A 23,320-nucleotide genomic window follows, 5' to 3' on the forward strand; every position below is an offset into this window, starting at 1 on the left:
GCAAGACTCTAAATAAATAGGCTGCTAAAGGGTTAAAGGGGGATAGAACATCTAAAAAAAAAAAAATGCCCCCCAAAAAATAGCTAGTGCTTCAAAAAATATATGCAAACCCCAGTATTTTTTTTGATAAATTAGGTCCCTATATTTCACCTATTTTTTTTTCCTTTTTGCATAGTCTGAGTGCCTTTGCCTAGCTGCAGGAATTGTGCATTGCCAGCGGGATTGTGGGATTTTTTGTTAATTTTAGTTACAGTAACAAGCTTACCTCAGCATGCAAATAACAGAAAGCTTCCTATTTCCACTAGGAGCAGCTAGATAGTGACACCACCTTGCACACCAGGGTTTGAATCCTGGCGGCAGCCAATTACCTATTCAGCTAGGAGTCCTTGGGCAGGAGTCCCTAACACTGCAGGGTGGCTTATTGAGCACGCCCTTAGTGGCTGCAGCTCTCAAGCACCTTGAAGTGCTATACAAATGTTAACATTACTATTAGTATTATATAACCTGAATTATCGCAAATTATATAACCTGAATTATCACAAAGTCCTTCTGTTTTAACCCTCCTGGCGGTTTGCTAAAAAATCGCCAGGGGGCAGCAAATCTTTTTTTTTTTTTTTTTCATGTAGCGAGACAAAGTCTCGCTACATGATAGCCGCTGCTCAGCGGCATCCCATGAGCCCCTCCGATCGCCGCCGGAGATCGGAGATCCGGAGATCCCGTTCAAAGAACGGGATCTCCAGGAGGGCTTCCCCCGTCGCCATGGCGACGGGGCCGGATGACGTCACCGACGTCATCGACGTCGTGACGTCAAAGGGGATTCCGATCCACCCCATAGAGCTGCCTGGCACTGATTGGCCAGGCAGCGCACGGGGTCTGGGGGGGGGCGGCTGCGGCGCGACGGATAGCGGCGGATCGGCGGGTAGCGGCGGCGATCGGGCACTGCACGCAGCTAGCAAAGTGCTAGCTGCGTGCAGCAAAAAAAAAATTATGCAAATCGGCCCAGCGGGGCCTGAGCGGTGCCTTCCGGCGGCTTACCCCGAGCTCAGCTCGGGCTTACCGCCAGGAGGGTTAAGAAGGCACACTTTTGTTTTGCTTAACATTTTAGTAAGAGGCTTTTTGGTCCTTTGTAGCCCCTTACACACTCCTAGGATTTCTGGTTCACCATGAGCTTACTGGGTAATCTGTAACTCTGGGTGTTTCAAGTCCTACTCCATAGAGCCACATTAATCCATGCCATGCACTAATGAGGATCAATCAATCCAAAACAGTCTGCATGCATGTTGGATTATTGTGGCTCTGTACAGTTAACAAGCTGACACAACATTGCATTCCAGTGGTTCTGGAGGTGTGGCTAGCTTACAGGGACAACAAGGGATAATTTGCATATTCAGCAGTGATGCATCGTGGGAGTAATCATATGCTCACTTCAACCTGAATAATCGCAAATTCCTTCTGTTTTAAGAAAGCAAATTTTTGTTTTGCTTAACAGTTTAGGAAGAGGGCTTTTTTGGTTCTTTGTAGCCCGTTACACACTGCTAGAAGTTCTGGTTCACCATGAGCTTTCTGGGTAGTCTGTAACTATTAGTATTATATATTATATTTTTTTCTGCATACAGTTATATTAAACTGTCAGAGCTCTACTGACCTCAGGGATGGATTTTCCAAAAGCCACTGTAGGCATGAGCCTATAGGCACCTTATGTGGGAAAGGGACCTCCCCCCTTCCTCAGATCACTGACCTCAGCTGCTTACAGTCTAATCCCTGCTTCATATCACTAACCTCATGCACTTACATCCTAATCCTTTTCTTATGTCACTAAGGATGATATTAGACAGTGATTTAAAGAGGAGCTCCAGTGAAAATAATGTAATAAAAAAAAGTGCTTTAATTTTTATAATAAATATGTATAAATGATTTAGTTAGTGTTTGCCCCTTGTAAAATCTTTAATCTCCCTGATTTACATTCTGACATTTATCACATAGTGACATTTTTACTGCTGGCAGGGGATGCCAGTGGAAGGAGATGCTGCTTGCTTTTTTTGGCAGTTGGATTTCCCACAATGCAATGAGGTTCACAGACAGGAAACTGCCAGGAAAATGGTCCTCACAGTCTCCTGTGGGAGGGGCTTCACCACAATATCAGTCATACAGAGCCCCCTGATGATCTGTGAAAAGGAATAGATTTCTCATGTAAAAGGGGTTATCAGCTACTGATTGGGATGAAGTTCAATTCTTGGTCATGGTTTCTCTTTAAGTGTAAGATTACAAGGACAGTTAGTGACATAAGGAAGGGATTAGAGTAAGAATATTTTTACTCGGGGGTGTGGCCTGTGTTCAGGGGTGGAATTTAGGGCACCAGAAGGCCTGTGCCTACAGGTTTTAGAGTTGTAAATCCAGCCCTGCTTACATGGCAACCCTGGGCTGTCATTTGTTTGCAGCTGTGCTCAGATAGTTGAAAAGTGGGGATTATAGACAAAAGTTTTAAAGGAGGTGTTGGAAATGAACACCACAGCTCTCCATTGTTCTTTATGGGCGTTCAGAAAGTGGCCATCAGGTCTGAATGTGCGATCGCTAAAGCAGAACTGCTATGAGGATAAACTGTATTTTATAAATACAAACGAGCAGACCTGGCTGGAGAGAGGGACAGGCAGTATCTGCAGTCCAGGGTAGGCCCAGGTATACACTGAGAGTCCGGAATAGTATGGAGCTGGGGTGAGAAAGGCATCTGGAAAATAAAACAAAGTTATCTTTAGGCTGGGAACACACCAGGCAGAAACCGTAGCGGTGCGGAAAGCGCAGCAGTAATACAAATCTATGTGCCGCATGTCAAGATGCATATATGTGTATTTTACTGTATGTGTCTTTCAACTGCTGCATAGTTTTGAAAAACGCATGTAAAACGCGCATAATGTAGTCAGGTACATAAATATTGGGACATCGACACAATTCTAACATTTTTGGCTCTATACACAACCACAATGGATTTGACATGAATTAGTTTGAGGGTCTTTACATCCAAATCAGGTGAACGGTGTAGGAATTACAACAGTTTGCATATGTACCTCCCACTTGTTAAGGGACCAAAAGTAATGGGACAGAACAATAATCATAAATTAAACTTTCACATTTTTATACTTGGTTGCAAATCCTTTGCAGTCAACTACAGCTTGGAGTCTGGAACACATAAACATCACCAGACACTGGGTTTCATCCCTGGTGATGCTCTGCCAGGCTTCTACTGCAACTGTCTTCAGTTCCTGCTTGCTTGGGGCTATTTTTTACCTTCAGTTCTGTCTTCAGCAAGTGAAATGCATGCTCAGTTGGATCCAGGTCAGGTGATGACTTAACCATTGCATAACATTCCACTTCTTTCCCTTCAAAAACTCTTTGGTTGCTTTTGCAGTATGCTCTGGGTCATTGTCCATCTGCACTGTGAAGAGCCGTCCAATGAGTTCGGAAGCAATTGGCTGAATATGAGCAGATAGTATTGCCCGAAACACTACTAAATTCATCCTGCTGAAAAATCACAAGGTGGGTATATTGCCTGGTACACACCATGCAATTTCCCATCAGATAGATGGGTCGATAGATAATTTCCAACAGATCCAATTGGATTTCCAATTGTTTTTCTGATCTATTTTCTGATCACTTCTGATCATTTCTATGCAAATCGATCAGAAAAACGATTGGAAATCAGATCAGACCTGTCGGAAATAATCTATTCGACCCATCTATCTGACGGGAAATTGCATGGTGTATTCCAGGCTTTAAAGTGAACCAGAGACGAAGCACTCTCATGTATTTTACCATATAGATCAGTGGGGACATTAGAGAAAACACCTACCTTGCTTTCTGTTACATTCTGCACTGCACGGCCTGCTTCTAACCAGCCCTGATAAAATCCCCGACTGAGCATTCAGTCTGGCTTTGCTATAATGACTCAGCTATAATGATTCCTGAGCAGAGCCAGCAGGGGGGCAGGCTTGGGCTTGAAAAGACATGAGAGTACACAGACTATGCTATAAATATTCCTGAGCAAAGCCGGACTGAATGCTCAGTCAGGGATTTTATCAGGGCTGATTAGAAGCAAGCTGTGCAGTGCAGAATGAAACAGAAAGCAAGGTAGGTGTTTTCTCTAATGTTCCCACTGATATATATGGTAAAATACATGAGGGTGCTTCGTCTCTGGTTCCCTTTAAAGGGATACTCTAGCTTCAATTAAAAAATCATTTTTACTTACCTGGGGCTTCTATCAAGACAAAGACAAGACAAATAACATTTATATTGCGCTTTTCTCCTTGCGGACTCAAAGCGCCAGAGCAGAGCAGCAGCCACTAGGGCGCGCTCTATTGGCAGTAGCAGTGTAAGGGAGACTTGCCAAAGGTCTCCTACTGAATTAGTGCTGGCTTACTGAACAGGCAGAGCCGAGATTCGAACCCTGGTCTCCTGTGTCAGAGGCAGAGCCCTTAACCATTACACCATCAGCCAACAACTATCAGCCCCCTGCAGTTGTCCCGTGCCACACAGTCACTCACAGATCCTCTGGTCCCCCGCCGCCAGCTAGTCTCACTTCGCCGACAAGCCTGGCCACACGAAACTAGCTGGCGGCGGGGGACCGGAGGATCTGTGAGTGACTGTGAGGGCACGGGACAGCTGCAGGGGGTTGAAAGAAGCGCCAGGTATGTAAAAATGATTGTTTAGTTGAGGCTTGAGTATCCCTTTAACAAGATGTGAAGCAACCAGTATTCATTGAAAATAGTGTGCAGTTTATACATATGATAAATTCAATCAGGCAGAGACTGCAGGCACAGGTGGAAAACAAACAACCACAGCAAACAATGGCAACTATCAGATGTCAGCACTATATAAATACATAATAACAGAAATCATCTTTATTTGCTTACCTCCCGGATTACCGATCACAGCCGTCAGAGCACAGATGACTGCAGAACATCCACTCATAATGACTATCTAGAGCCCAGAGACAAGAGATCTGTATTATTACTCTTCAAGGGTCTTCTCTGAAGGGTTTATCTGTACAACACTCACTGCTAACTTACATTGTCTGGATTCAGTGGAGATGGAGAACGGCAGTAATGTGAGAGGAATCTGGCAGTCTCTTCCCTCATGCTGGAATACAGGAGGTAAAGGTTTCGTATCAGGGGCGTAACTATAGACCCTGCAAGGGATGCAGCAGCAGGGGGGCACTGTCCTGAGAGGCTGACAACTAAGGGCAAGGCAAGAAAAAAACTTTCTGCTCTCTGCACAGTTGTTCTAATGAGTGTATCTGCTCAGCCAGTGATAAGGAATAATACAAAGTTTTGCAGACAAAGATTTGTAGACAGTCCCTAGTCAGTATGCAGTAGGCTCTTCTGTACAGCACCCATCCCCCAACCTCTCTACCCCTCCCCAAGTGTACTGTAGTAATGCTGGAGAAGTCTGTAGAGCCAGTTCTGCTCCATCTGAGATGGACAGAGTGAGTGTGATAAGCTGAGGCTGGGAGCACACTGGTCTGTCAGTTTTTTGTATGTATTTTCTGTACACCATGTATGTCTGTATGTGTGAAAACATGCACGTTTTATCACAGAAGCCAATGTAATTGATAGGGAAAATTGCTTCACTACTGGGTGGGGGACTGCTTTGGGTGGGGGTGGGGTTAGTGGTGTTTGGTGAGAGGGCGCCCCATCCAAAGTTCTGCAAGGGGGCCCAGTGATTTCTAGTTACGCTCCTGTTTCGTATGTACTATGGGGCCCCACAAAGTGACCAGACCAGTCTACATGCTGTCAGAGACCATCTCTGTAAAGGTACCCATACATCTATCGACTTTTCAACTGCTGCATAGTTTTGAAATATGCATGTAAAACGCGCATAATGTACAGTCAGGTCCATAAATATTGGGACCTCGAAACAATTCTAACATTTTTGGCTCTATACACAACCACAATGGATTTGAAATGAAACAAACATGATGGGCTTCAACTGCAGACTGTCAGCTTTAGTTTGATGGTATTCATATAAATGAGCTAGGATGATGAGAAAGTACTCAAACATGGCAAGAGAAAAATAAAGCTCTATAAAGCATTACTTGAGAGATAGGGACCAGATGAGCCTCCAGGAACACCAGGGGCCGAGAAAACAAAGATAAAGACCAGGAGCCAACAGTGTGGTATTGTTATCCACCAAATTATAGGTTAATAGAAAAGTTACTCACAAATTGGGCTGCAACCACCAATTAAAGGGATACTGTAGGGGGGTCGGGGGAAAATGAAAACTCACCCGGGGCTTCTAACGGTCCCCTGCAGACATCCTGTGCCCGCGCAGCCACTCACCGATGCTCTGGCCCCGCCTCCGGTTCACTTCTGGAATTTCTGACTTTAAAGTCAGAAAACCACTGCGCCTGCGTTGCCGTGTCCTCGATCCCGCTGATGTCATCAAGTGCACACAGCGCAGGCCCAGTATGGTCTGTGTCTGCGCAGTACACTCCTGGTGACATCAGCAGGAGCGAGGACACGGCAACGCAGGCGCTGTGGTTTTCTGACTTTAAAGTCAGAAATTCCAGAAGTGAACCGGAGGCGGGGCCGGAGCATTGGGGAGTGGCTGCGCGGGCACAGGATGTCTGCGGGGGACCATTAGAAGCCCCGGGTAAGTTCAGCTCATTTTCCCCCGACCCCCCTACAGTATCCCTTTAAGGCCTACGGAGGAATGTAAGTCTCCTCAGTTGGTCAAATCCCAGGAACTTCGGGACTCATGTGGTCATTCTTCTTGATTTTTAAAATCAAGGAAAAACTACAAAAAACTACAATCTACTTGCAGAGGTAGAAAAGGTGGTCACTGTGGGGATACCACAGTCACCTGTATGACAAGGAGAGAACAGAAGCCAAATGGTGCAGTATTGTGGGGTATTAGATGTTAGATTGTAGTATAAGAGTATTTATACTCACAAAGGTGGTTTGCAGCCCTGCAACCAACATGTATCGTCAACAGGGAAATAACCGTCCCCTCTCTGTATTCCAGGTCCTACTGGAACTGGATGGTTGCACTCCTGGTTGGTCCTTCTTGGTTGTAGATAACACCACACTGGGAAGGTGAACACCTCCAATGGAGATGTAATGTATAGTAATGTGATGAAACAAAAAATAATAATAAGGTGGAGGGCGGTGTCTTTACCACTCCAGATGGAAGAACCCAAACCACAGGGTCAATGTAAAAAGATTAGGGCCCGTTTCCACTATCGCGAATCGCACAGTCAGTACAAGTGGATGGGACTGTTTCCAAAAATCTGCAGGGTAGGGGCCTCAGAATTCGCCTGCGTGTGGAATGCAGGCGAATCGCACGCAATGTATTTCGCATAGGTACCCATGTTAATTCACACAGGCAGTGACATGGTTAAAATCGCATACAGCCTTACCTATGCGAAATCGCATGCGAAATCGCATGCGAAATCGCGGCAAAAAATGCATGCGGAATCGCACCCGCATGCGATTTGCCTGCGGTGATTCGCCCGCGATTTCGTAACGCTATAGTGGAAACTATACTCATGACGATTTCGCATAGGTACCCATGTTAATTCACACAGGCAGTGACATGGTTAAAATCGCATACAGCCTTACCTATGCGAAATCGCATGCGAAATCGCGGCAAAAAACGCATGCGGAATCGCACCCGCATGCGATTTGCCTGCGGTGATTCGCCGGCGATTTCGTAACGCTATAGTGGAAACTCACTCATGACATCACGCACATGCGCAGAGAGTGCCCGGCAACGGGAGCGCGATCTAGGACGCGCTCCGCCGGGCAGCGCAGGCGTACTACTCCGGGTCATTGCGACCCGGAAGTAGTAAGAGTCCCAGAGAGGTTCGCCAGGCGAACTGTTCGGCCCAACACTAATGTACAGTATGTCCACACATAGAAAATACATCCATACACAAGCAGGCTGTATACAGCCTTCCTTTTGAATCTCAAGAGATCATTTGTGTGTTTCTTTCCCCCTGCAGCTATCTTCCACTGAAGTGTCAGGCTGTTTCTTCCTGCAGAGTGCAGACAGCTCTGCCTGTATGTAATTCCTCAGTATGTGAAAGCCCAGCCAGCTCAGAGGAGGATTTATCCAGCTTGTAAATATAAGAGAGAAGAGAGAAGCTGCCCTAATCTAAATAATACACAGGCAGTGTGCAGAGAGGGGCCTGGAGGGGGGAGATACATCACAGAACCACAACACTGAAGAACTTGGCAGCCTTCCAGACACAGGCTGACAAGTCTGACAAGAGAGAGATAAGTTGATTTATTACAGAGATGGTGATAGTAGAACGTGCTGCAGTAAGCCAGAACACATTAGAATAGCTTTTGGAACTTGTAGGATGATAAAAAACAGGATGCAATTTTTGTTACGGAGTCTCTTTAAGATATATTGTAAATTACCTGCCTCAGGTTTTCTTTAAGGCAACTGGCAGAAATGGTACAAGATTGGACAGCATGGAGAGAGCTAACCCATAGAATCACCAAGAGTGGGATACGACTGAATGGATAACATCATCATTCATCATGTTGCCTGTCAGTGATTTCAATGCTGTGGCTGATTGGTGTATTGAAAAGATTAAATGTAGCTTACCTTTTAAGTCCATATGTGGCATTATACCCCAGTGCATTACGGCCCAGACAGTTCATATCTGGTCTTGATAGCTGTGAACACAAACCACAAATGAGTGAAATTACACATACCCATCACTGTAGCTGAAGCTCCATTTAGGTATTATACGGATAACATTACTTGCATTCAATGTAAAAATAACGGCGCAGCGGCCGGCGTGATGACGCGCAGCGTCACCGATAAGGAAGTGGGAGCCCGACACCCGGCCCGGGTGTTGCCAGGGCTGTATTCGGCAGCGGGACCGGGAGAAGAGCCAGGAGGACGCCAGAGTCCGCTGGTACTTAAGTGGTTAACATTAAAAACATCCACCACTCTTTTACCATACGTTAAAAGGTATTGGAAACGTATGGTACAAAAAGTACAAAATTGTTTTAAAGGCCGGGTGTACACATGGCAGAAACGCTTCCGGAGCGGGAAACGCTGCGTTTTATGCAGCAATGTCAGGCTATGGGACGCAGAAGGACCAGCGTTGCACTGCGTTTGTACAGTATGCGTAACGCAAATGCTGGTAGTGTTAAGAAAGAGATACCGAGAGCCCAATATAGTGTAGTATGCGGAAGGTAATGTGGTACAATGTAATGTGAGAAAGTTATACTCACAAACGAGGGTTACTGCTGAGGCAACCACTGTAAATGCAGGTGAGTAGATTAGACCTGTCCTCGCTCAGTGTTACAATGTCGCTCTCTGTAGATAGGAAGAAAGATAGGGGTGGGTCCCCCCTCCACCAAGGATGGATACTGCAAACTCGTAGGTAAACAGAGGTGCCAGCGGGATAAAAACAATCACTAAAAGTTTTAAAATATGCTGGGAGGAAGTGGTAGACTTACCTCCAAAAGCAGACTAGACAGCTGTCTACATAACCAAATAAATATTTTATTTGTACCCCAAATGAATGCCATCCATTTGGGGTACAAATAAAATATTTACTTGTTTATGTCAGATAGCTGTCTAGTCTGCTTTTGGAGGTAAGTCCACCACTTCCTCCCAGCATATTTTAAAGGGAAGATCCGCTCTGCACATAAAAAAAAAAGCTGCGCTTACCTGGGGCTTCTTCCAGCTCCTGGCAGTTGATCGGTGCCCTCGTAGCAGCTCCTCTCCCTCCTGGCGTCCAGCGGTGAAGAAGCCGTCCTCGCCAGGTCGGCTTCTGTGCGCTCTACGGCGGGGGGTCACGAGGTGTAGGGATGTCATCGGGTCTCCACTGCGCAGGCGCAGAACCACTGTGCCTGCGCAGTAGAGACCCGATGACGTCACATAGATCACGTGACCCGCGCCGTGGAACGCACGACACCGACCCGGAAGCTGGCCTGGCGAGGGCGGCTTCTTCACCGCTGGACGCCGGGAGGGAGAGGAGCTGCGCCGAGGGTACCGATCGACTGCCAGGAGCTGGAAGAAGCCCCAGGTGAGTGCAGTTTGTTTTTATGCGCATCGCGGATATTCCCTTTAAAGTTGGTAGTGTTGCATAATATGCAGGCTGGCTGCCAAAATGCACATAATGAAAGTCTATGGTAACGCATATGCATTGCATTTTTCATTAAAAAGTAAAGATCTCTGATGTGTTTTCGCTTCCTGTTGTCTTAAAAAAAAAAAAGTACACAAAACGCATATTCGTAAACGCATTGAAACACATGAAAAATGCATCTGTGTAAACAAACGCAAACCGGACCAAAACGCGGGAATTACGCAATAGTAAAACAAACGCACCATCCGAAAACACTACTTTTTCACGCTATGTCATATGTGTACCCAGCCAAATGGATTTGTTTGGATCCGCTGAACCAGTCCTTACTGTCTTTACATGCTGAAGGTAATTTCTGTTTATATTATTCTTAGCCTGAATTGCTGAGATTTATGACAAGTGTACTATAGCATATCCCCCTTACCCGCTCTTGCAGTAAATCCAAGCAGACCCTGTTTTCAGCTACTCCAAAATTAATGAATCCCTGGAAGAAAAAAAGACTATGAGCTATTTATTGTACACAGCTTCAGAGTGAACACATTGATCAAATCTGCTAATAACTGACTGGCCCAAACAAGCTTGATTTGCAGGGAAGAATTTCTGAAAAGGCCTCAAAGGCCCGGGCCTTAGCAGCGGCAGCAGCAGCCAGCCAAGTGTCTACATATTAAAGGGGAGGCTGAAAATGAGGCGCAACACATGGAAAAAGGGAAACTTAACTGATGTCCAAGAGAGCTGTTCATGAAAGAGAGGTGGCTACACTAAATGCATGATACACATGAAAGAGGGAGCTGCAGTACATGAAATGGGAGGGGCTGCTGTACATGGATGATACACATGAAAGAGGGAGCAGCACATGGAATGGGAGGGGCTACAGTACATGGATGATACACATGGAAGAGGGGGCTGCACATGGAATGGGAGGGGCTACGGTACATGGATGATACACATGGAAGAGGGGGCTACACATGGAATGGGAGGGGTCTGCAGTACAGGGTTAAAACACATCGAAGAGTAGGCTGCACGTGGAATAGGAGGGGCTACGGTACATAGATGATGCACATAGAAGAGGGGGCTGCACATGGAATGGGAGGGGTCTGCAGTACAGGAATGATACACATGGAAGAGGGTGCACATGGAATGGGAGGGGCTACAGTACATGGATGATACACATGGAAGAGGGGGCTGCACATGGAATGGGAGGGGCTACAGTACATGGATGATACACATGGAAGAGGGGGCTGCACATGGAATGGGAGGGGCTACAGTACATGGATGATACACATGGAAGAGGGGGCTGCACATGGAATGGGCTACAGTACATAGATGATACACATGGAAGAGGGGGTGGCACATGGAATGGGAGGGGTCTGCAGTACAGGGATGAAACACATGAAAGAGGGGCTGCACATATACACATGGAAGAGGGGGTTGCACATGGAATGGGAGGGGCTACAATACACGAATGATACACATGGAAGAGGGGGCTGCACATGGAATGGGAGGGGCTACAGTACATGGATGATACACATGGAAGAGGGGGCTGCACATGGAATGGGCTACAGTACATAGATGATACACATGGAAGAGGGGGTGGCACATGGAATGGGAGGGGTCTGCAGTACAGGGATGAAACACATGAAAGAGGGGCTGCACATATACACATGGAAGAGGGGGCTGCACTTGGAATGGGAGGGGCTACAATACATGAATGATACACATAGAGGAGGGGGCTGCACTTGGAATGGGAGGGGCTGCAGTACATAGATCATACACATGGAGGAGGGGGCTGCGCATGGAATGGGAGGGGTGCTGAGGCACAAGAAAGCGGAGCCACAGCATACTTGGCCTAGGGGCACAAAAAGTATAAAGTTGGCCTTGCTGATTTCATTTTGGAAAGATGGTGTTTGTCACCCAGGGTTGCCAAATCCTCCCTTTAACCTCCCTGGCGGTCTATTAAGATCGTTTTGTGAAACAGATTCTGGGATACGATCCTTTATAAGATGGAGGATCAAAGAACACAGTCCTTTTTAGGGCAATCCACCTTGCCCTTCAATACTTGTTTATACCTTTAAAAAGGACTAAACGTACTATAATGCAATCTCAAGCAGGCAAAAAAAGTCTCTGAAAAAACTTTATTGACACACTTACAAAAGATCAAGAAAAATTGGTTCTTCAATATCACAAGGTCCTAAAAGCACATTGGTTGGTTTAGAACAACAATTGGTTGTAGCTTTGTGGGCATTTGAACTTCAAGGCAACGACACATGTTCGTTTCGGGCTTTTGTATAGAATTGTATGTGCCCTTCGTCAGGCCGTAATACCCAATTCTACAAATAAGAATAATACATAACAACATATTAAAATCGCAAAATATCGTTCATCTATTATGAGAGAGTACAATTTGTCAGAAAAAAAAGAAAAGCCAGCACCAAGTGAAATTATTGGCATATTTCACCAGGTTCAATCCAGGAACCTGGATGCCTAAATAATTCCGAAAAACAAAGTAAGTGATATAGACAGGAGTATTTAAACCAAAAGACCATAAAGATCAAAGAGTGTGTCAGAATAAGGAAGAAAGTCATTGAGAAATCACTTAAAAGAACTAGATGTGACTGGCTCATGGGAGCCAGTAAATATCGGCTCCCATGTTCACAGGCCGGTCCATACAAGAAGCAAGTAGAGACATAAAAACCCAAAGCCAAATTAAAAGAAAATAGCAAGAGTAAGAAACATAATCGTCAGCAAACCTGTGTAGCTCAACCAGGAAAAAAGAGACCAATCAGGCGAAGAGCCAAAAAATTGGGGGCATCTGAGCCTATCAGATGCACTAAAGCTAAAACAATAAAAGAGGTACTAAATAGGACTCCCGAGGAAAAGGGGGAAGGAATACAGTACTAATACATATAAAAACATAGGGTCATCTTCCACAAAGCAATCAGAGAAAAAGATAAAGAGTCCTGAAATACATATAGTTAAATCTACATCGACCCCTATAGTGCCCAGCAGATATATGTGAACAGGGACTTCTAAGAGATCCCTGTCCTAAAAATCTATGGTCCTAATTACAACCATAAACTGCAAGCCTTAAGAGAAATATGCATAAAGCAAAGGAATCACATAAAAAGCATTGTTCCACAGAGGACACCACCCTATAGCATACATCACATAATATGATAAAAATAGTAGTGGATAGGGCTTAATATAATGAGACGTTCAGCTAGAGAAATACAAAGGAGCACTAGGACTGTTGTTCTAAACCAACCAATGTGCTTTTAGGACCTTGTGATATTGAAGAACCAATTTTTCTTGATCTTTTGTACGTGTGTCAATAAAGTTTTTTCAGAGACTTTTTTTGCCTGCTTGAGATTGCATTATAGTACGTTTAGTCCTTTTTAAAGGTATAAACAGGTCTATTAAGATCGCCAGGGCGGCTGCGGGAGGGTTTTTTTTTAATTAAAAAAAAACTGTTTCATGCAGCCAACTGAAAGTTGGCTGCATGAAAGCCCACTAGAGGGCGCTCCAGAGGCGTTCTTCCGATCGCCTCCGGCGCCCAGAATAAACAAGGAAGGCCGCAATGAGCAGCCTTCCTTGTTTTGCTTACATCGTCGCCATAGCGACGAGCGGAGTGACGTCATGGACGTCAGCCGACGTCCTGACGTCAGCCGCCTCCGATCCAGCCCTTAGCGCTGGCCGGAACTCTTGTTCCGGCTGCGCAGGGCTCGGGCGGCTGGGGGGACCCTCTTTCGCCACTGCTCGCGGCGGATCGCCGCAGAGCGGCGGCGATCAGGCAGCACACGCGGCTGGCAAAGTGCCGGCTGCGTGTGCTGCTTTTTATTTCGCTAAAATCGGCCCAGCAGGGCCTGAGCGGCGACCTCCGGCGGTGATGGACGTGTATAGTCGTCCATACCGCTGAGGAGGTTAAATACTGAAACATATAGACTATGCAGGTTCTTGGGTTACTGACACATAATCAGTGCCTTAACTGCATCTAGCAAGCCACAAGACCTGTATAATTCATATGTCAGTAATTTAAGGGATGAGTTGGCAATATTGTCAGATATCACTCCCCTACCTGCGGGTTACTGTGTTGGTCATAGGGATCTTCCAGACACCATTTCATCCCCTGTTCCAGCAGGCTCACATCCGAGGCCATCGCTCTTCCTCGATCAGACATCACCTCCATTATCTTCCTAACTCTCTGCGAATGAGATGCCCAACGCCTGACTACAAACCTTCACATCAGAAATGACAATTTACATGATCATATTTACCTTCATGGAAACATCTGACTGTAAAAATCTGACTATGTACATGAGTGAAGTGGGTAGTTAAAGGGAACCTGAAGCGAGTAAAATTATTTAAAATAAACACATGACACAGCTGCAAATGACTATTACATACTAACCTCACCGTCAGTTCCTCTCAGTAGCTCACCATTTTCCTCTTACAGTGATCCTTTCCAGTTCTGACAATATTTTGTCAGAACTGAAATATACCAGTTTCTGTCAGTTATATATCAGCAGCTGTCAGTTACAACTGAATGTGCAAGGTAATGTCCATGTTTCCCTATAGCTCAAGTGGGTGATATTACAGTTTAACTGTGTGCTGACCAGGAAGCTGTTATGGGGTAATGGCCATTCTTAAAATGGAAGACGGAAAAATCCATTGATCACAGTGGACAAACAGGACACAGGAGAGGAGAAAGGGATTGAGGAGTAGACTACACGGGAGGTAAGTATGATGTGTATGGTTATTTTGACTTTTTATCTTCAGTTCAGGTTCTCTTTAAAGTGAATCTAAACTGATAAAAAAAACAATAAAAAAACAGTTTAACTTACTTGGGGCTTCTACTGGCCCCTGCAGCCGCCCTGTGCCCGCACCGGGACAAACGGCTCCTCCAATCCCCCGCAGCGGCCCACTTTCGTTTCCAGCGACTCAGCTAGTCGATGGTCACTGCATCCTCAATCGCTCTCCTGGGAGCGCGATGGAGGTCATGTATGGCCAGGGCCATGCAGACGCAATGGCCATGGACTGACTGAGAACTGCAGGGCTGGATCCAAGGGAGGTAATGTGCTGTGCTGCCGCAGATCTCTTTGCACTGTGATTTTTTTTCCCTAAAATCTGGAAGTAATCATACCGCCAGGGAGGTTAAAGGGGACGCAAGGTGAGAGGGATATGGAGGCGGACATGTTTATTTCCTTTTAAATAATGCACATTGACTGGATGTCTTGCTGATCCTCTGTCTCTAATACTTTAAGCCAGGTGGGACTATAGCGTTAAACTACATACCCACCAGGCCAGGATTTACATCACAGGAGCCTATAGGCACAGATGTCCTGGCACCCTACACTTCACCCTCCATGCACCTACAAACGCTCACTGTCACTTCCCCTTACTTCCCTTGCCCATCATAGGTAGCTTCAGAAGTCCTTTAGCATTAGGTAGCCAGAGGTACTCTCAGTATGAAATAGTTAGTGGTGCCTCCGACTGAAAGGAGATCTCGTCAGTGGAATGCCGAGAGATGGGTGAGTAACCTCTCATTTACGCTCTGCTCAGTACTCTCCATAGGATAGGAGGGAGATGCACTCGGGGAGGGAGCCGTCTTTCCGTCATCAGGCACCTGTAGGCACGTGCCTACAGTGCCTTATGGTAAATCCGGCCCTGATACCCACAGAAAGATTGGATCTGGGAACTCCGACAAATGATTGTCTGAGTTACTCAATCCAATTGTTCCGTAGGTATGTAGCTTAAAGGGAATCTGAAATGAAAATAAACGTATGATATGATTTGTATGTGTAGTCCGTCTAAGAAATAAAACATTAGGAGCAGAGACATAAGTCTAATATTGTTTTCAGTACAAGAAGAGTTAAGACACTCCAGTTGTTATCTATGCAAAAGAGCCATTGAGCTCCACGACTTTCAAAGTGGCAGAGAGCTCTGTCTTCTGAAGCCTATTATCTCAAGTGTCTGTCACTGTATTTTGTTTTTCTGCAGAGTAAAGTTCAAAAGTTCACTGGCCTGCTCTGTAAAATAATTTAGAATGCTGAGTAGTGTGTAAACTGCAAATATTAGAGAATGATGCAATGTTATAAAAAAAACTATATAACTGAAAATAAAATATGACAATATTGTCTTTGCTACTAATGTTCTAGTAATTATCCGTACTACACAACCAATCCATTATATCATAATTTTTTTTCACTTCAGTGTCACTTTAACGCTATAGTCCAACAAGATCAAACAGGGGAAAAAAAAAGACAATAAAAAAAGGATTATATAAAATGATCTTTCCCCGATTCACCCTTATTATTGCGAATGATGGCACGTGAATGAGAAGATGCGAACAATCATTAAAATGATAGGTCAAATTAACTCTTACGTTTATTGAGTTTAGCAAATATTCAAAAGACTGTTTGCAATGTGATTTTGTCATGATGGTCCTTCAAAACAAACAGTCGTCGCTGTTCGTCGGCAGTCTCTAAACATCATTTAACACATTTTTCTTTAAAAATGTCACACAAAATGAATGTTTGCGGGGAAAATGGTGCAAAAAATACCTCATGAATATGGACTGTAAAACTTACTGATAAGGATGGAATTAAAGCCATAAAACATTTTCCTGGCAGAAAATGGCTTCTGAAATCAAGAAAGCGATAAGTGTCAATAGTTCATAGATTTTCATTCTGGCATACCTCAATGAATGCGCCATTGAGCAGAGACAATAAAACAGTACAAACTTAAAAAGTAGATTTAGGCCTCTTTCACAGAGGCCTGACCTTAAAGTCACAACACAAATTATAACGCTAAGTCACACAGCAATACTGTCTATCCAACATTCACAGTGCACATGTTGCGTTTGTGTGTAACGTGTAGCGTTATTAGAAGGTGCTGCATGCTGTGCGTTATACACGTTATTAGCTACGTTGGACTGTTTGCACATGCTCAGTAATGACTTGGAAGCCTACTTTTCATTGCCTGTATGTTCTACTGTATGCGACGATAACGGGGCATTAAGCTACGTTGCGACTTTTTGGGGGCGTTGGGTTGTAATTTGCGTTGCGACTTAAACATCGCATCAAAATGCAACTTTCTCTTTCCTTTTTCTATTTCTTTCTTCTTCCCATTCCTTTCTTCTGGTTCTGGTCCTCCTACTGTATAAGTATACTTGTTGGTATTATTAATTATCTTAAAGTGAATGGGAACCGCATTTAAAAAAATGAGATCAGATACTTACCCAAGGAGAGGGAAGTCTCTAAGTCCTATAGAGCCTTCCCGCTCCTCTCCTGGTCCCCTCGTTCCGGTGCTGGCTCGTCTGCTTTACCCGGCCGAAGGAGGCTTCAGAAGTCTTCAGGGAGCCCGAGTGCTCCTGAAGAAGGGCGGCTCTGTACTGCGACTGCGCAAGCACGCTCTCTTGCACGCTCACGCATGTGCAGTATGGAGCCGCACGTCTTCAGGAGGACACGGCTCCCGAAGACTTCCAAATACCCTTTCAGTGGGGGATTGAAATGGGGGGTGGGGGGGGGAGCCAGCACAGGATAGAGAGCACCGAGAGAGGAGACAAATGCGGTTCCCATTCACTTTAAGGTATTTGGTCCAAGTTTATGTTTGTTACATACTCCGTATACTTATGGTATTATTATATATATTCGCTGTGTGTAATAAGCTAAGATGTTACTGATACTATATCCCATCCAATATGGTAATATTAATGTTAATACTCCAACATTACCTATATAACTCCTGCCTGTAGGAGCACTGTGCTGTTTTCCTGTAATGTGTTCTTTTTTGTGTTCAAAATAAAAATTGATTTGTTAAAAAAAAAAATGCAACATCCTACTGTGAAAAAATAAAACCGTGTAATATCTAAAAAAAACATTTTTAGGAGGTGGATATATACAATTGTTTATTTTTTATTTATTTTTATCTTGGTATTCCTTTCAGGAAACAGGTCTATGAGAGTTGCAATAGCCATAGCAGCTGCTGTAAGGCCCAACTACTGTACATGTGATTTACAAGATAACATTAAAATGGACCTGAACTCTTGCACAGGACAGAAGGAAAACAGAGAAATGCACCCTTTATGTATTTAGAGCAGGGCCGGCTCTAGCTTGGGGCGCGAGGGGGCAGGTCCCCCCTCAATGGTTCCGGGCAGAGCGGTAGGGAGGGGCGGCGGGGGACAGCGGAACAGCGGGCAGGGGACATGCCCACCTTTCCACGCCAGACTGTGGAACCCGCGTGGTGAACTAGCCACAGTGTCTGTTAAACACCTGCGCCAGTTCATTAAATAGTTCTCTAAGCGTTATTATGCTATTACTCATCTTTTAGAGCAGAGAGGAAGTTCTGAGTTCAGGTCCACTTTAATAAACAGTAGTGTTTGTATAACACAAGTTTCAGGAACATTGAGCCTTTATTGTGAAATCAGTATTTAGACCCAGGACAGTTCTTTGCTGATTTTTGGAGAGCAGAGACATGGCATATGCCAGCACAGCTCTGCAGTAGTGCCGCCCGCTAGTGTTGGGCGAACACCTAGATGTTCGGGTTCGCGAACGTTCGCCGAACATCGCCGCGATGTTCGGGTGTTCGACCCGAACTCCGAACATAATGGAAGTCAATGGGGACCCGAACTTTCGTGCTTTGTAAAGCTTCCTTACATGCTACATACCCCAAATTTGCAGGGTATGTGCACCTTGGGAGTGGGTACAAGAGGGAAAAAAAATTAGCAAAAAGAGCTTATAGTTTTTGAGAAAATCGATTTTAAAGTTTCAAAGGGAAAACTGTCTTTTAAATGCGGGAAATGTCTGTTTTCTTTGCACAGGTAACATGCTTTTTGTCGGCATGCAGTCATAAATGTAATACATATAAGAGGTTCCAGGAAAAGGGACCGGTAACGCTAACCCAGCAGCAGCACACGTGATGGAACAGGAGGAGGGTGGCGCAGGAGGAGAAGGCCACGCTTTGAGACACAACAACCCAGGCCTTGCATGAGGACAAGAAGCGTGCGGATAGCAATTTGCATTTTGTCGCCATGCAGTCATAAATTTAATACAGATGAGAGGTTCAATAAACAGGGACCGGAAACGCTAACCCATCACAGATGTTCATTGTTCATGTTACTTGGTTGGGGTCCGGGAGTGTTGCGTAGTCGTTTCCAATCCAGGATTGATTCATTTTAATTTGAGTCAGACGGTCTGCATTTTCTGTGGAGAGGCGGATACGCCGATCTGTGACGATGCCTCCGGCAGCACTGAAACAGCGTTCCGACATAACGCTGGCTGCCGGGCAAGCCAGCACCTCTATTGCGTACATTGCCAGTTTGTGCCAGGTGTCTAGCTTCGATACCCAATAGTTGAAGGGTGCAGATGGATTGTTCAACACAGCTATGCCATCTGACATGTAGTCCTTGACCATCTTCTCAAGGCGATCGGTGTTGGAGGTGGATCTGCACGCTTGCTGTTCTGTGTGCTGCTGCATGGGTGTCAGAAAATTTTCCCACTCCAAGGACACTGCCGATACCATTCCCTTTTGGGCACTAGCTGCGGCTTGTGTTGTTTGCTGCCCTCCTGGTCGTCCTGGGTTTGCGGAAGTCAGTCTGTCGGCGTACAACTGGCTAGAGGAGGGGGAGGATGTCAATCTCCTCTTTAAAGTCTCCACAAGGGCCTGCTGGTATTCTTCCATTTTGACCTGTCGGACTCTTTCTTCAAGCAGTTTTGGAACATTGTGTTTGTACCGTGGATCCAGAAGGGTATAAACCCAGTAATTGGTGTTGTCCAGAATGCGCACAATGCGTGGGTCGCGTTCAATGCAGTCCTAGGCCGAAGAGGTCATAGCCTAGGGTCACAAAAACCTGTTTATTTGGGCAATTTCAATGGTAGTGATGGTGACGTACATAAATCTCAGCCATGGCCGTTAGCAACGTCTGAATTTCACGAAATGTCTCATGCAGGTAGAAGACATATTGTTAGACTTGGATTCCAAAGATGGGGTCCCTACATCTCTGCAAACCAGAGTTACAGGGGTCCAAAATTGGTAAAATCCCCCATAGACTTTCATTGCCTCCCTATTTCACTTCCCAAAATCTCACATCTTTTCAAAGGGCAATGGCTCAGCAGTACCAAATTTTCTAGCATTGTAGGGACCCTTAGGGGGAACATGACTGGTGAGTTTCGGGCCCCTAGGCCAAAGAGGTCATAGCCTAGGGTCACAAAAACCTGTTTATTTGGGCAATTTCAATGGTAGTGATGGTGACGTACATAAATCTCAGCCATGGCCGTTAGCAACGTCTGAATTTCACGAAATGTCTCATGCAGGTAGAAGACATATTGTTAGACTTGGATTCCAAAGATGGGGTCCCTACATCTCTGCAAACCAGAGTTACAGGGGTCCAAAATTGGTAAAATCCCCCATAGACTTTCATTGCCTCCCTATTTCACTTCCCAAAATCTCACATCTTTTCAAAGGGCAATGGCTCAGCAGTACCAAATTTTCTAGCATTGTAGGGACCCTTAGGGGGAACATGACTGGTGAGTTTCGGGCCCCTAGGCCAAAGAGGTCATAGCCTAGGGTCACAAAAACCTGTTTATTTGGGCTATTTCAATGGTAGTGATGGTGACGTACATAAATCTCAGCCATGGCCGTTAGCAACGTCTGAATTTCACGAAATGTCTCATGCAGGTAGAAGACATATTGTTAGACTTGGATTCCAAAGATGGGGTCCCTACATCTCTGCAAACCAGAGTTACAGGAGTCCAAAATTGGTAAAATCCCCCATAGACTTTCATTGCCTCCCTATTTCACTTTCCAAAATCTCACATCTTTTCAAAGGGCAATGGCTCAGCAGTACCAAATTTTCTAGCATTGTAGGGACCCTTAGGGGGATCATGACTGGTGAGTTTTGCCACTGCTGAGCCATTGCCCTTTGAAATGGTGTGAGATTTTGGAACGGTAAATAGTAGGCCCAATGAAAGCCTATGGGGGATTTTACCAATTTTGGACCCCTGTAACTCTGGTTTGCAGAGATGTAGGGACCCCATCTTTGGAATCCAAGTCTAACAATATGTCTTCTACCTGCATGAGACATTTCGTGAAATTCAGACGTTGCTAACGGCCATGGCTGAGATTTATGTACGTCACCATCACTACCATTGAAATAGCCCAAATAAACAGGTTTTTGTGACCCTAGGCTATGACCTCTTTGGCCTAGGGGCCCGAAACTCACCAGTCATGTTCCCCCTAAGGGTCCCTACAATGCTAGAAAATTTGGTACTGCTGAGCCATTGCCCTTTGAAAAGATGTGAGATTTTGGAAAGTGAAATAGGGAGGCAATGAAAGTCTATGGGGGATTTTACCAATTTTGGACCCCTGTAACTCTGGTTTGCAGAGATGTAGGGACCCCATCTTTGGAATCCAAGTCTAACAATATGTCTTCTACCTGCATGAGACATTTCGTGAAATTCAGACGTTGCTAACGGCCATGGCTGAGATTTATGTACGTCACCATCACTAACATTGAAATAGCCCAAATAAACAGGTTTTTGTGACCCTAGGCTATGACCTCTTCGGCCTAGGACTGCATTGAACGCGACCCACGCATTGTGCGCATTCTGGACAACACCAATTACTGGGTTTATACCCTTCTGGATCCACGGTACAAACACAATGTTCCAAAACTGCTTGAAGAAAGAGACCGACAGGTCAAAATGGAAGAATACCAGCAGGCCCTTGTGGAGACTTTAAAGAGGAGATTGACATCCTCTCCCTCCTCTAGCCAGTTGTACGCAGACAGACTGACTTCCGCAAACCCAGGACGACCAGGAGGGCAGCAAACAACACAAGCCGCAGCTAGTGCCCAAAAGGGAATGATATCGGCAGTGTCCTTGGAGTGGGAAAATTTTCTGACACCCATGCAGCAGCACACAGAACAGCAAGCGTGCAGATCCACCTCCAACACCGATCGCCTGGAGAAGATGGTCAAGGACTACATGTCAGATGGCATAGCTGTGTTGAACAATCCATCTGCACCCTTCAACTATTGGGTATCGAAGCTAGACACCTGGCACAAACTGGCAATGTACGCAATAGAGGTGCTGGCTTGCGCGGCAGCCAGCGTTATGTCGGAACGCTGTTTCAGTGCTGCCGGAGGCATCGTCACAGATCGGCGTATCCGCCTCTCCACAGAAAATGCAGACCGTCTGACTCAAATTAAAATGAATCAATCCTGGATTGGAAACGACTACGCAACACTCCCGGACCCCAACCAAGTAACATGAACAATGAACATCTGTGATGGGTTAGCGTTTCCGGTCCCTGTTTATTGAACCTCTCATCTGTATTAAATTTATGACTGCATGGCGACAAAACGCAAATTGCTATCCGCACGCTTCTTGTCCTCATGCAAGGCCTGGGTTGTTGTGTCTCAAAGCGTGGCCTTCTCCTCCTGCGCCACCCTACTCCTGTTCCATCACGTGTGCTGCTGCTGGGTTAGCATTACCGGTCCCTTTTCCTGGAACCTCTTATATGTATTACATTTATGACTGCATGCCGACAAAAAGCATGTTACCTGTGCAAAGAAAACAGACATTTCCCGCATTTAAAAGACAGTTTTCCCTTTGAAACTTTAAAATCGATTTTCTCAAAAACTATAAGCTCTTTTTGCTAATTTTTTATTTCTCTTGTACCCACTCCCAAGGTGCACATACCCTGCAAATTTGGGGTATGTAGCATGTAAGGAAGCTTTACAAAGCACGAAAGTTCGGGTCCCCATTGACTTCCATTATGTTCGGAGTTCGGGTCGAACACCCGAACATCGCGGCGATGTTCGGCGAACGTTCGCGAACCCGAACATCTAGGTGTTCGCCCAACACTAGCCTCTACCACTGCTGTGGCATACTCCAACAATTCTATTCTTTGACAGTATAAAAAAAAATGGCAAATTTTCATGCGAATTCGCGTGCGTTTTCGCGCACAATCAATGTAAGGGCCTGTTTCCACTAGTGCGGTGCAATTTCTACGCGCATTTCCTATTAAGGCTCTGTACAGGAAAAATCTGCACAGCAGAGCCATCAGCATGCGCACGCCGCCTTGCGCATATAATGAAATTAATAGGAAATGCGCATGCGTTTTTTCGCCATGCGAATTTCCCATGCGAATTTGCGTACGTTTTCGCATAAAATCAATGTAAGGGCCAGTTTCCACTAGTGCGGTGCGATTTCTATGCACACATGC

At 45.4% G+C, this 23,320-nt stretch overlaps 1 protein-coding gene across 1 annotated transcript in view; it reads right to left on the reverse strand.

The window, feature by feature from the left end:
• Positions 1 to 14,302, reverse strand: part of LOC137518060 (1-aminocyclopropane-1-carboxylate synthase-like protein 1) — a 51,456-nt gene extending 37,154 nt beyond the window's left edge. The window contains exons 1-6 of the mRNA XM_068235274.1: positions 14,172 to 14,302; positions 10,524 to 10,583; positions 8,605 to 8,675; positions 5,061 to 5,130; positions 4,905 to 4,971; positions 2,628 to 2,725 (exon numbers count right to left, since the gene is read on the reverse strand). Of these exons, the coding sequence (XP_068091375.1) occupies positions 2,628 to 2,725; positions 4,905 to 4,971; positions 5,061 to 5,130; positions 8,605 to 8,675; positions 10,524 to 10,583; positions 14,172 to 14,282 (477 nt within the window). The 5' untranslated portion in view covers positions 14,283 to 14,302. The remainder of the gene's footprint in view (positions 1 to 2,627; positions 2,726 to 4,904; positions 4,972 to 5,060; positions 5,131 to 8,604; positions 8,676 to 10,523; positions 10,584 to 14,171) is intronic.
• Between the last annotated feature and the right edge of the window lie 9,018 nt (positions 14,303 to 23,320).

The sequence above is a fragment of the Hyperolius riggenbachi genome, chromosome 5 (genome assembly GCF_040937935.1).
Source record: "Hyperolius riggenbachi isolate aHypRig1 chromosome 5, aHypRig1.pri, whole genome shotgun sequence".
NCBI classification, from domain to species: Eukaryota; Metazoa; Chordata; class Amphibia; order Anura; family Hyperoliidae; genus Hyperolius; species Hyperolius riggenbachi.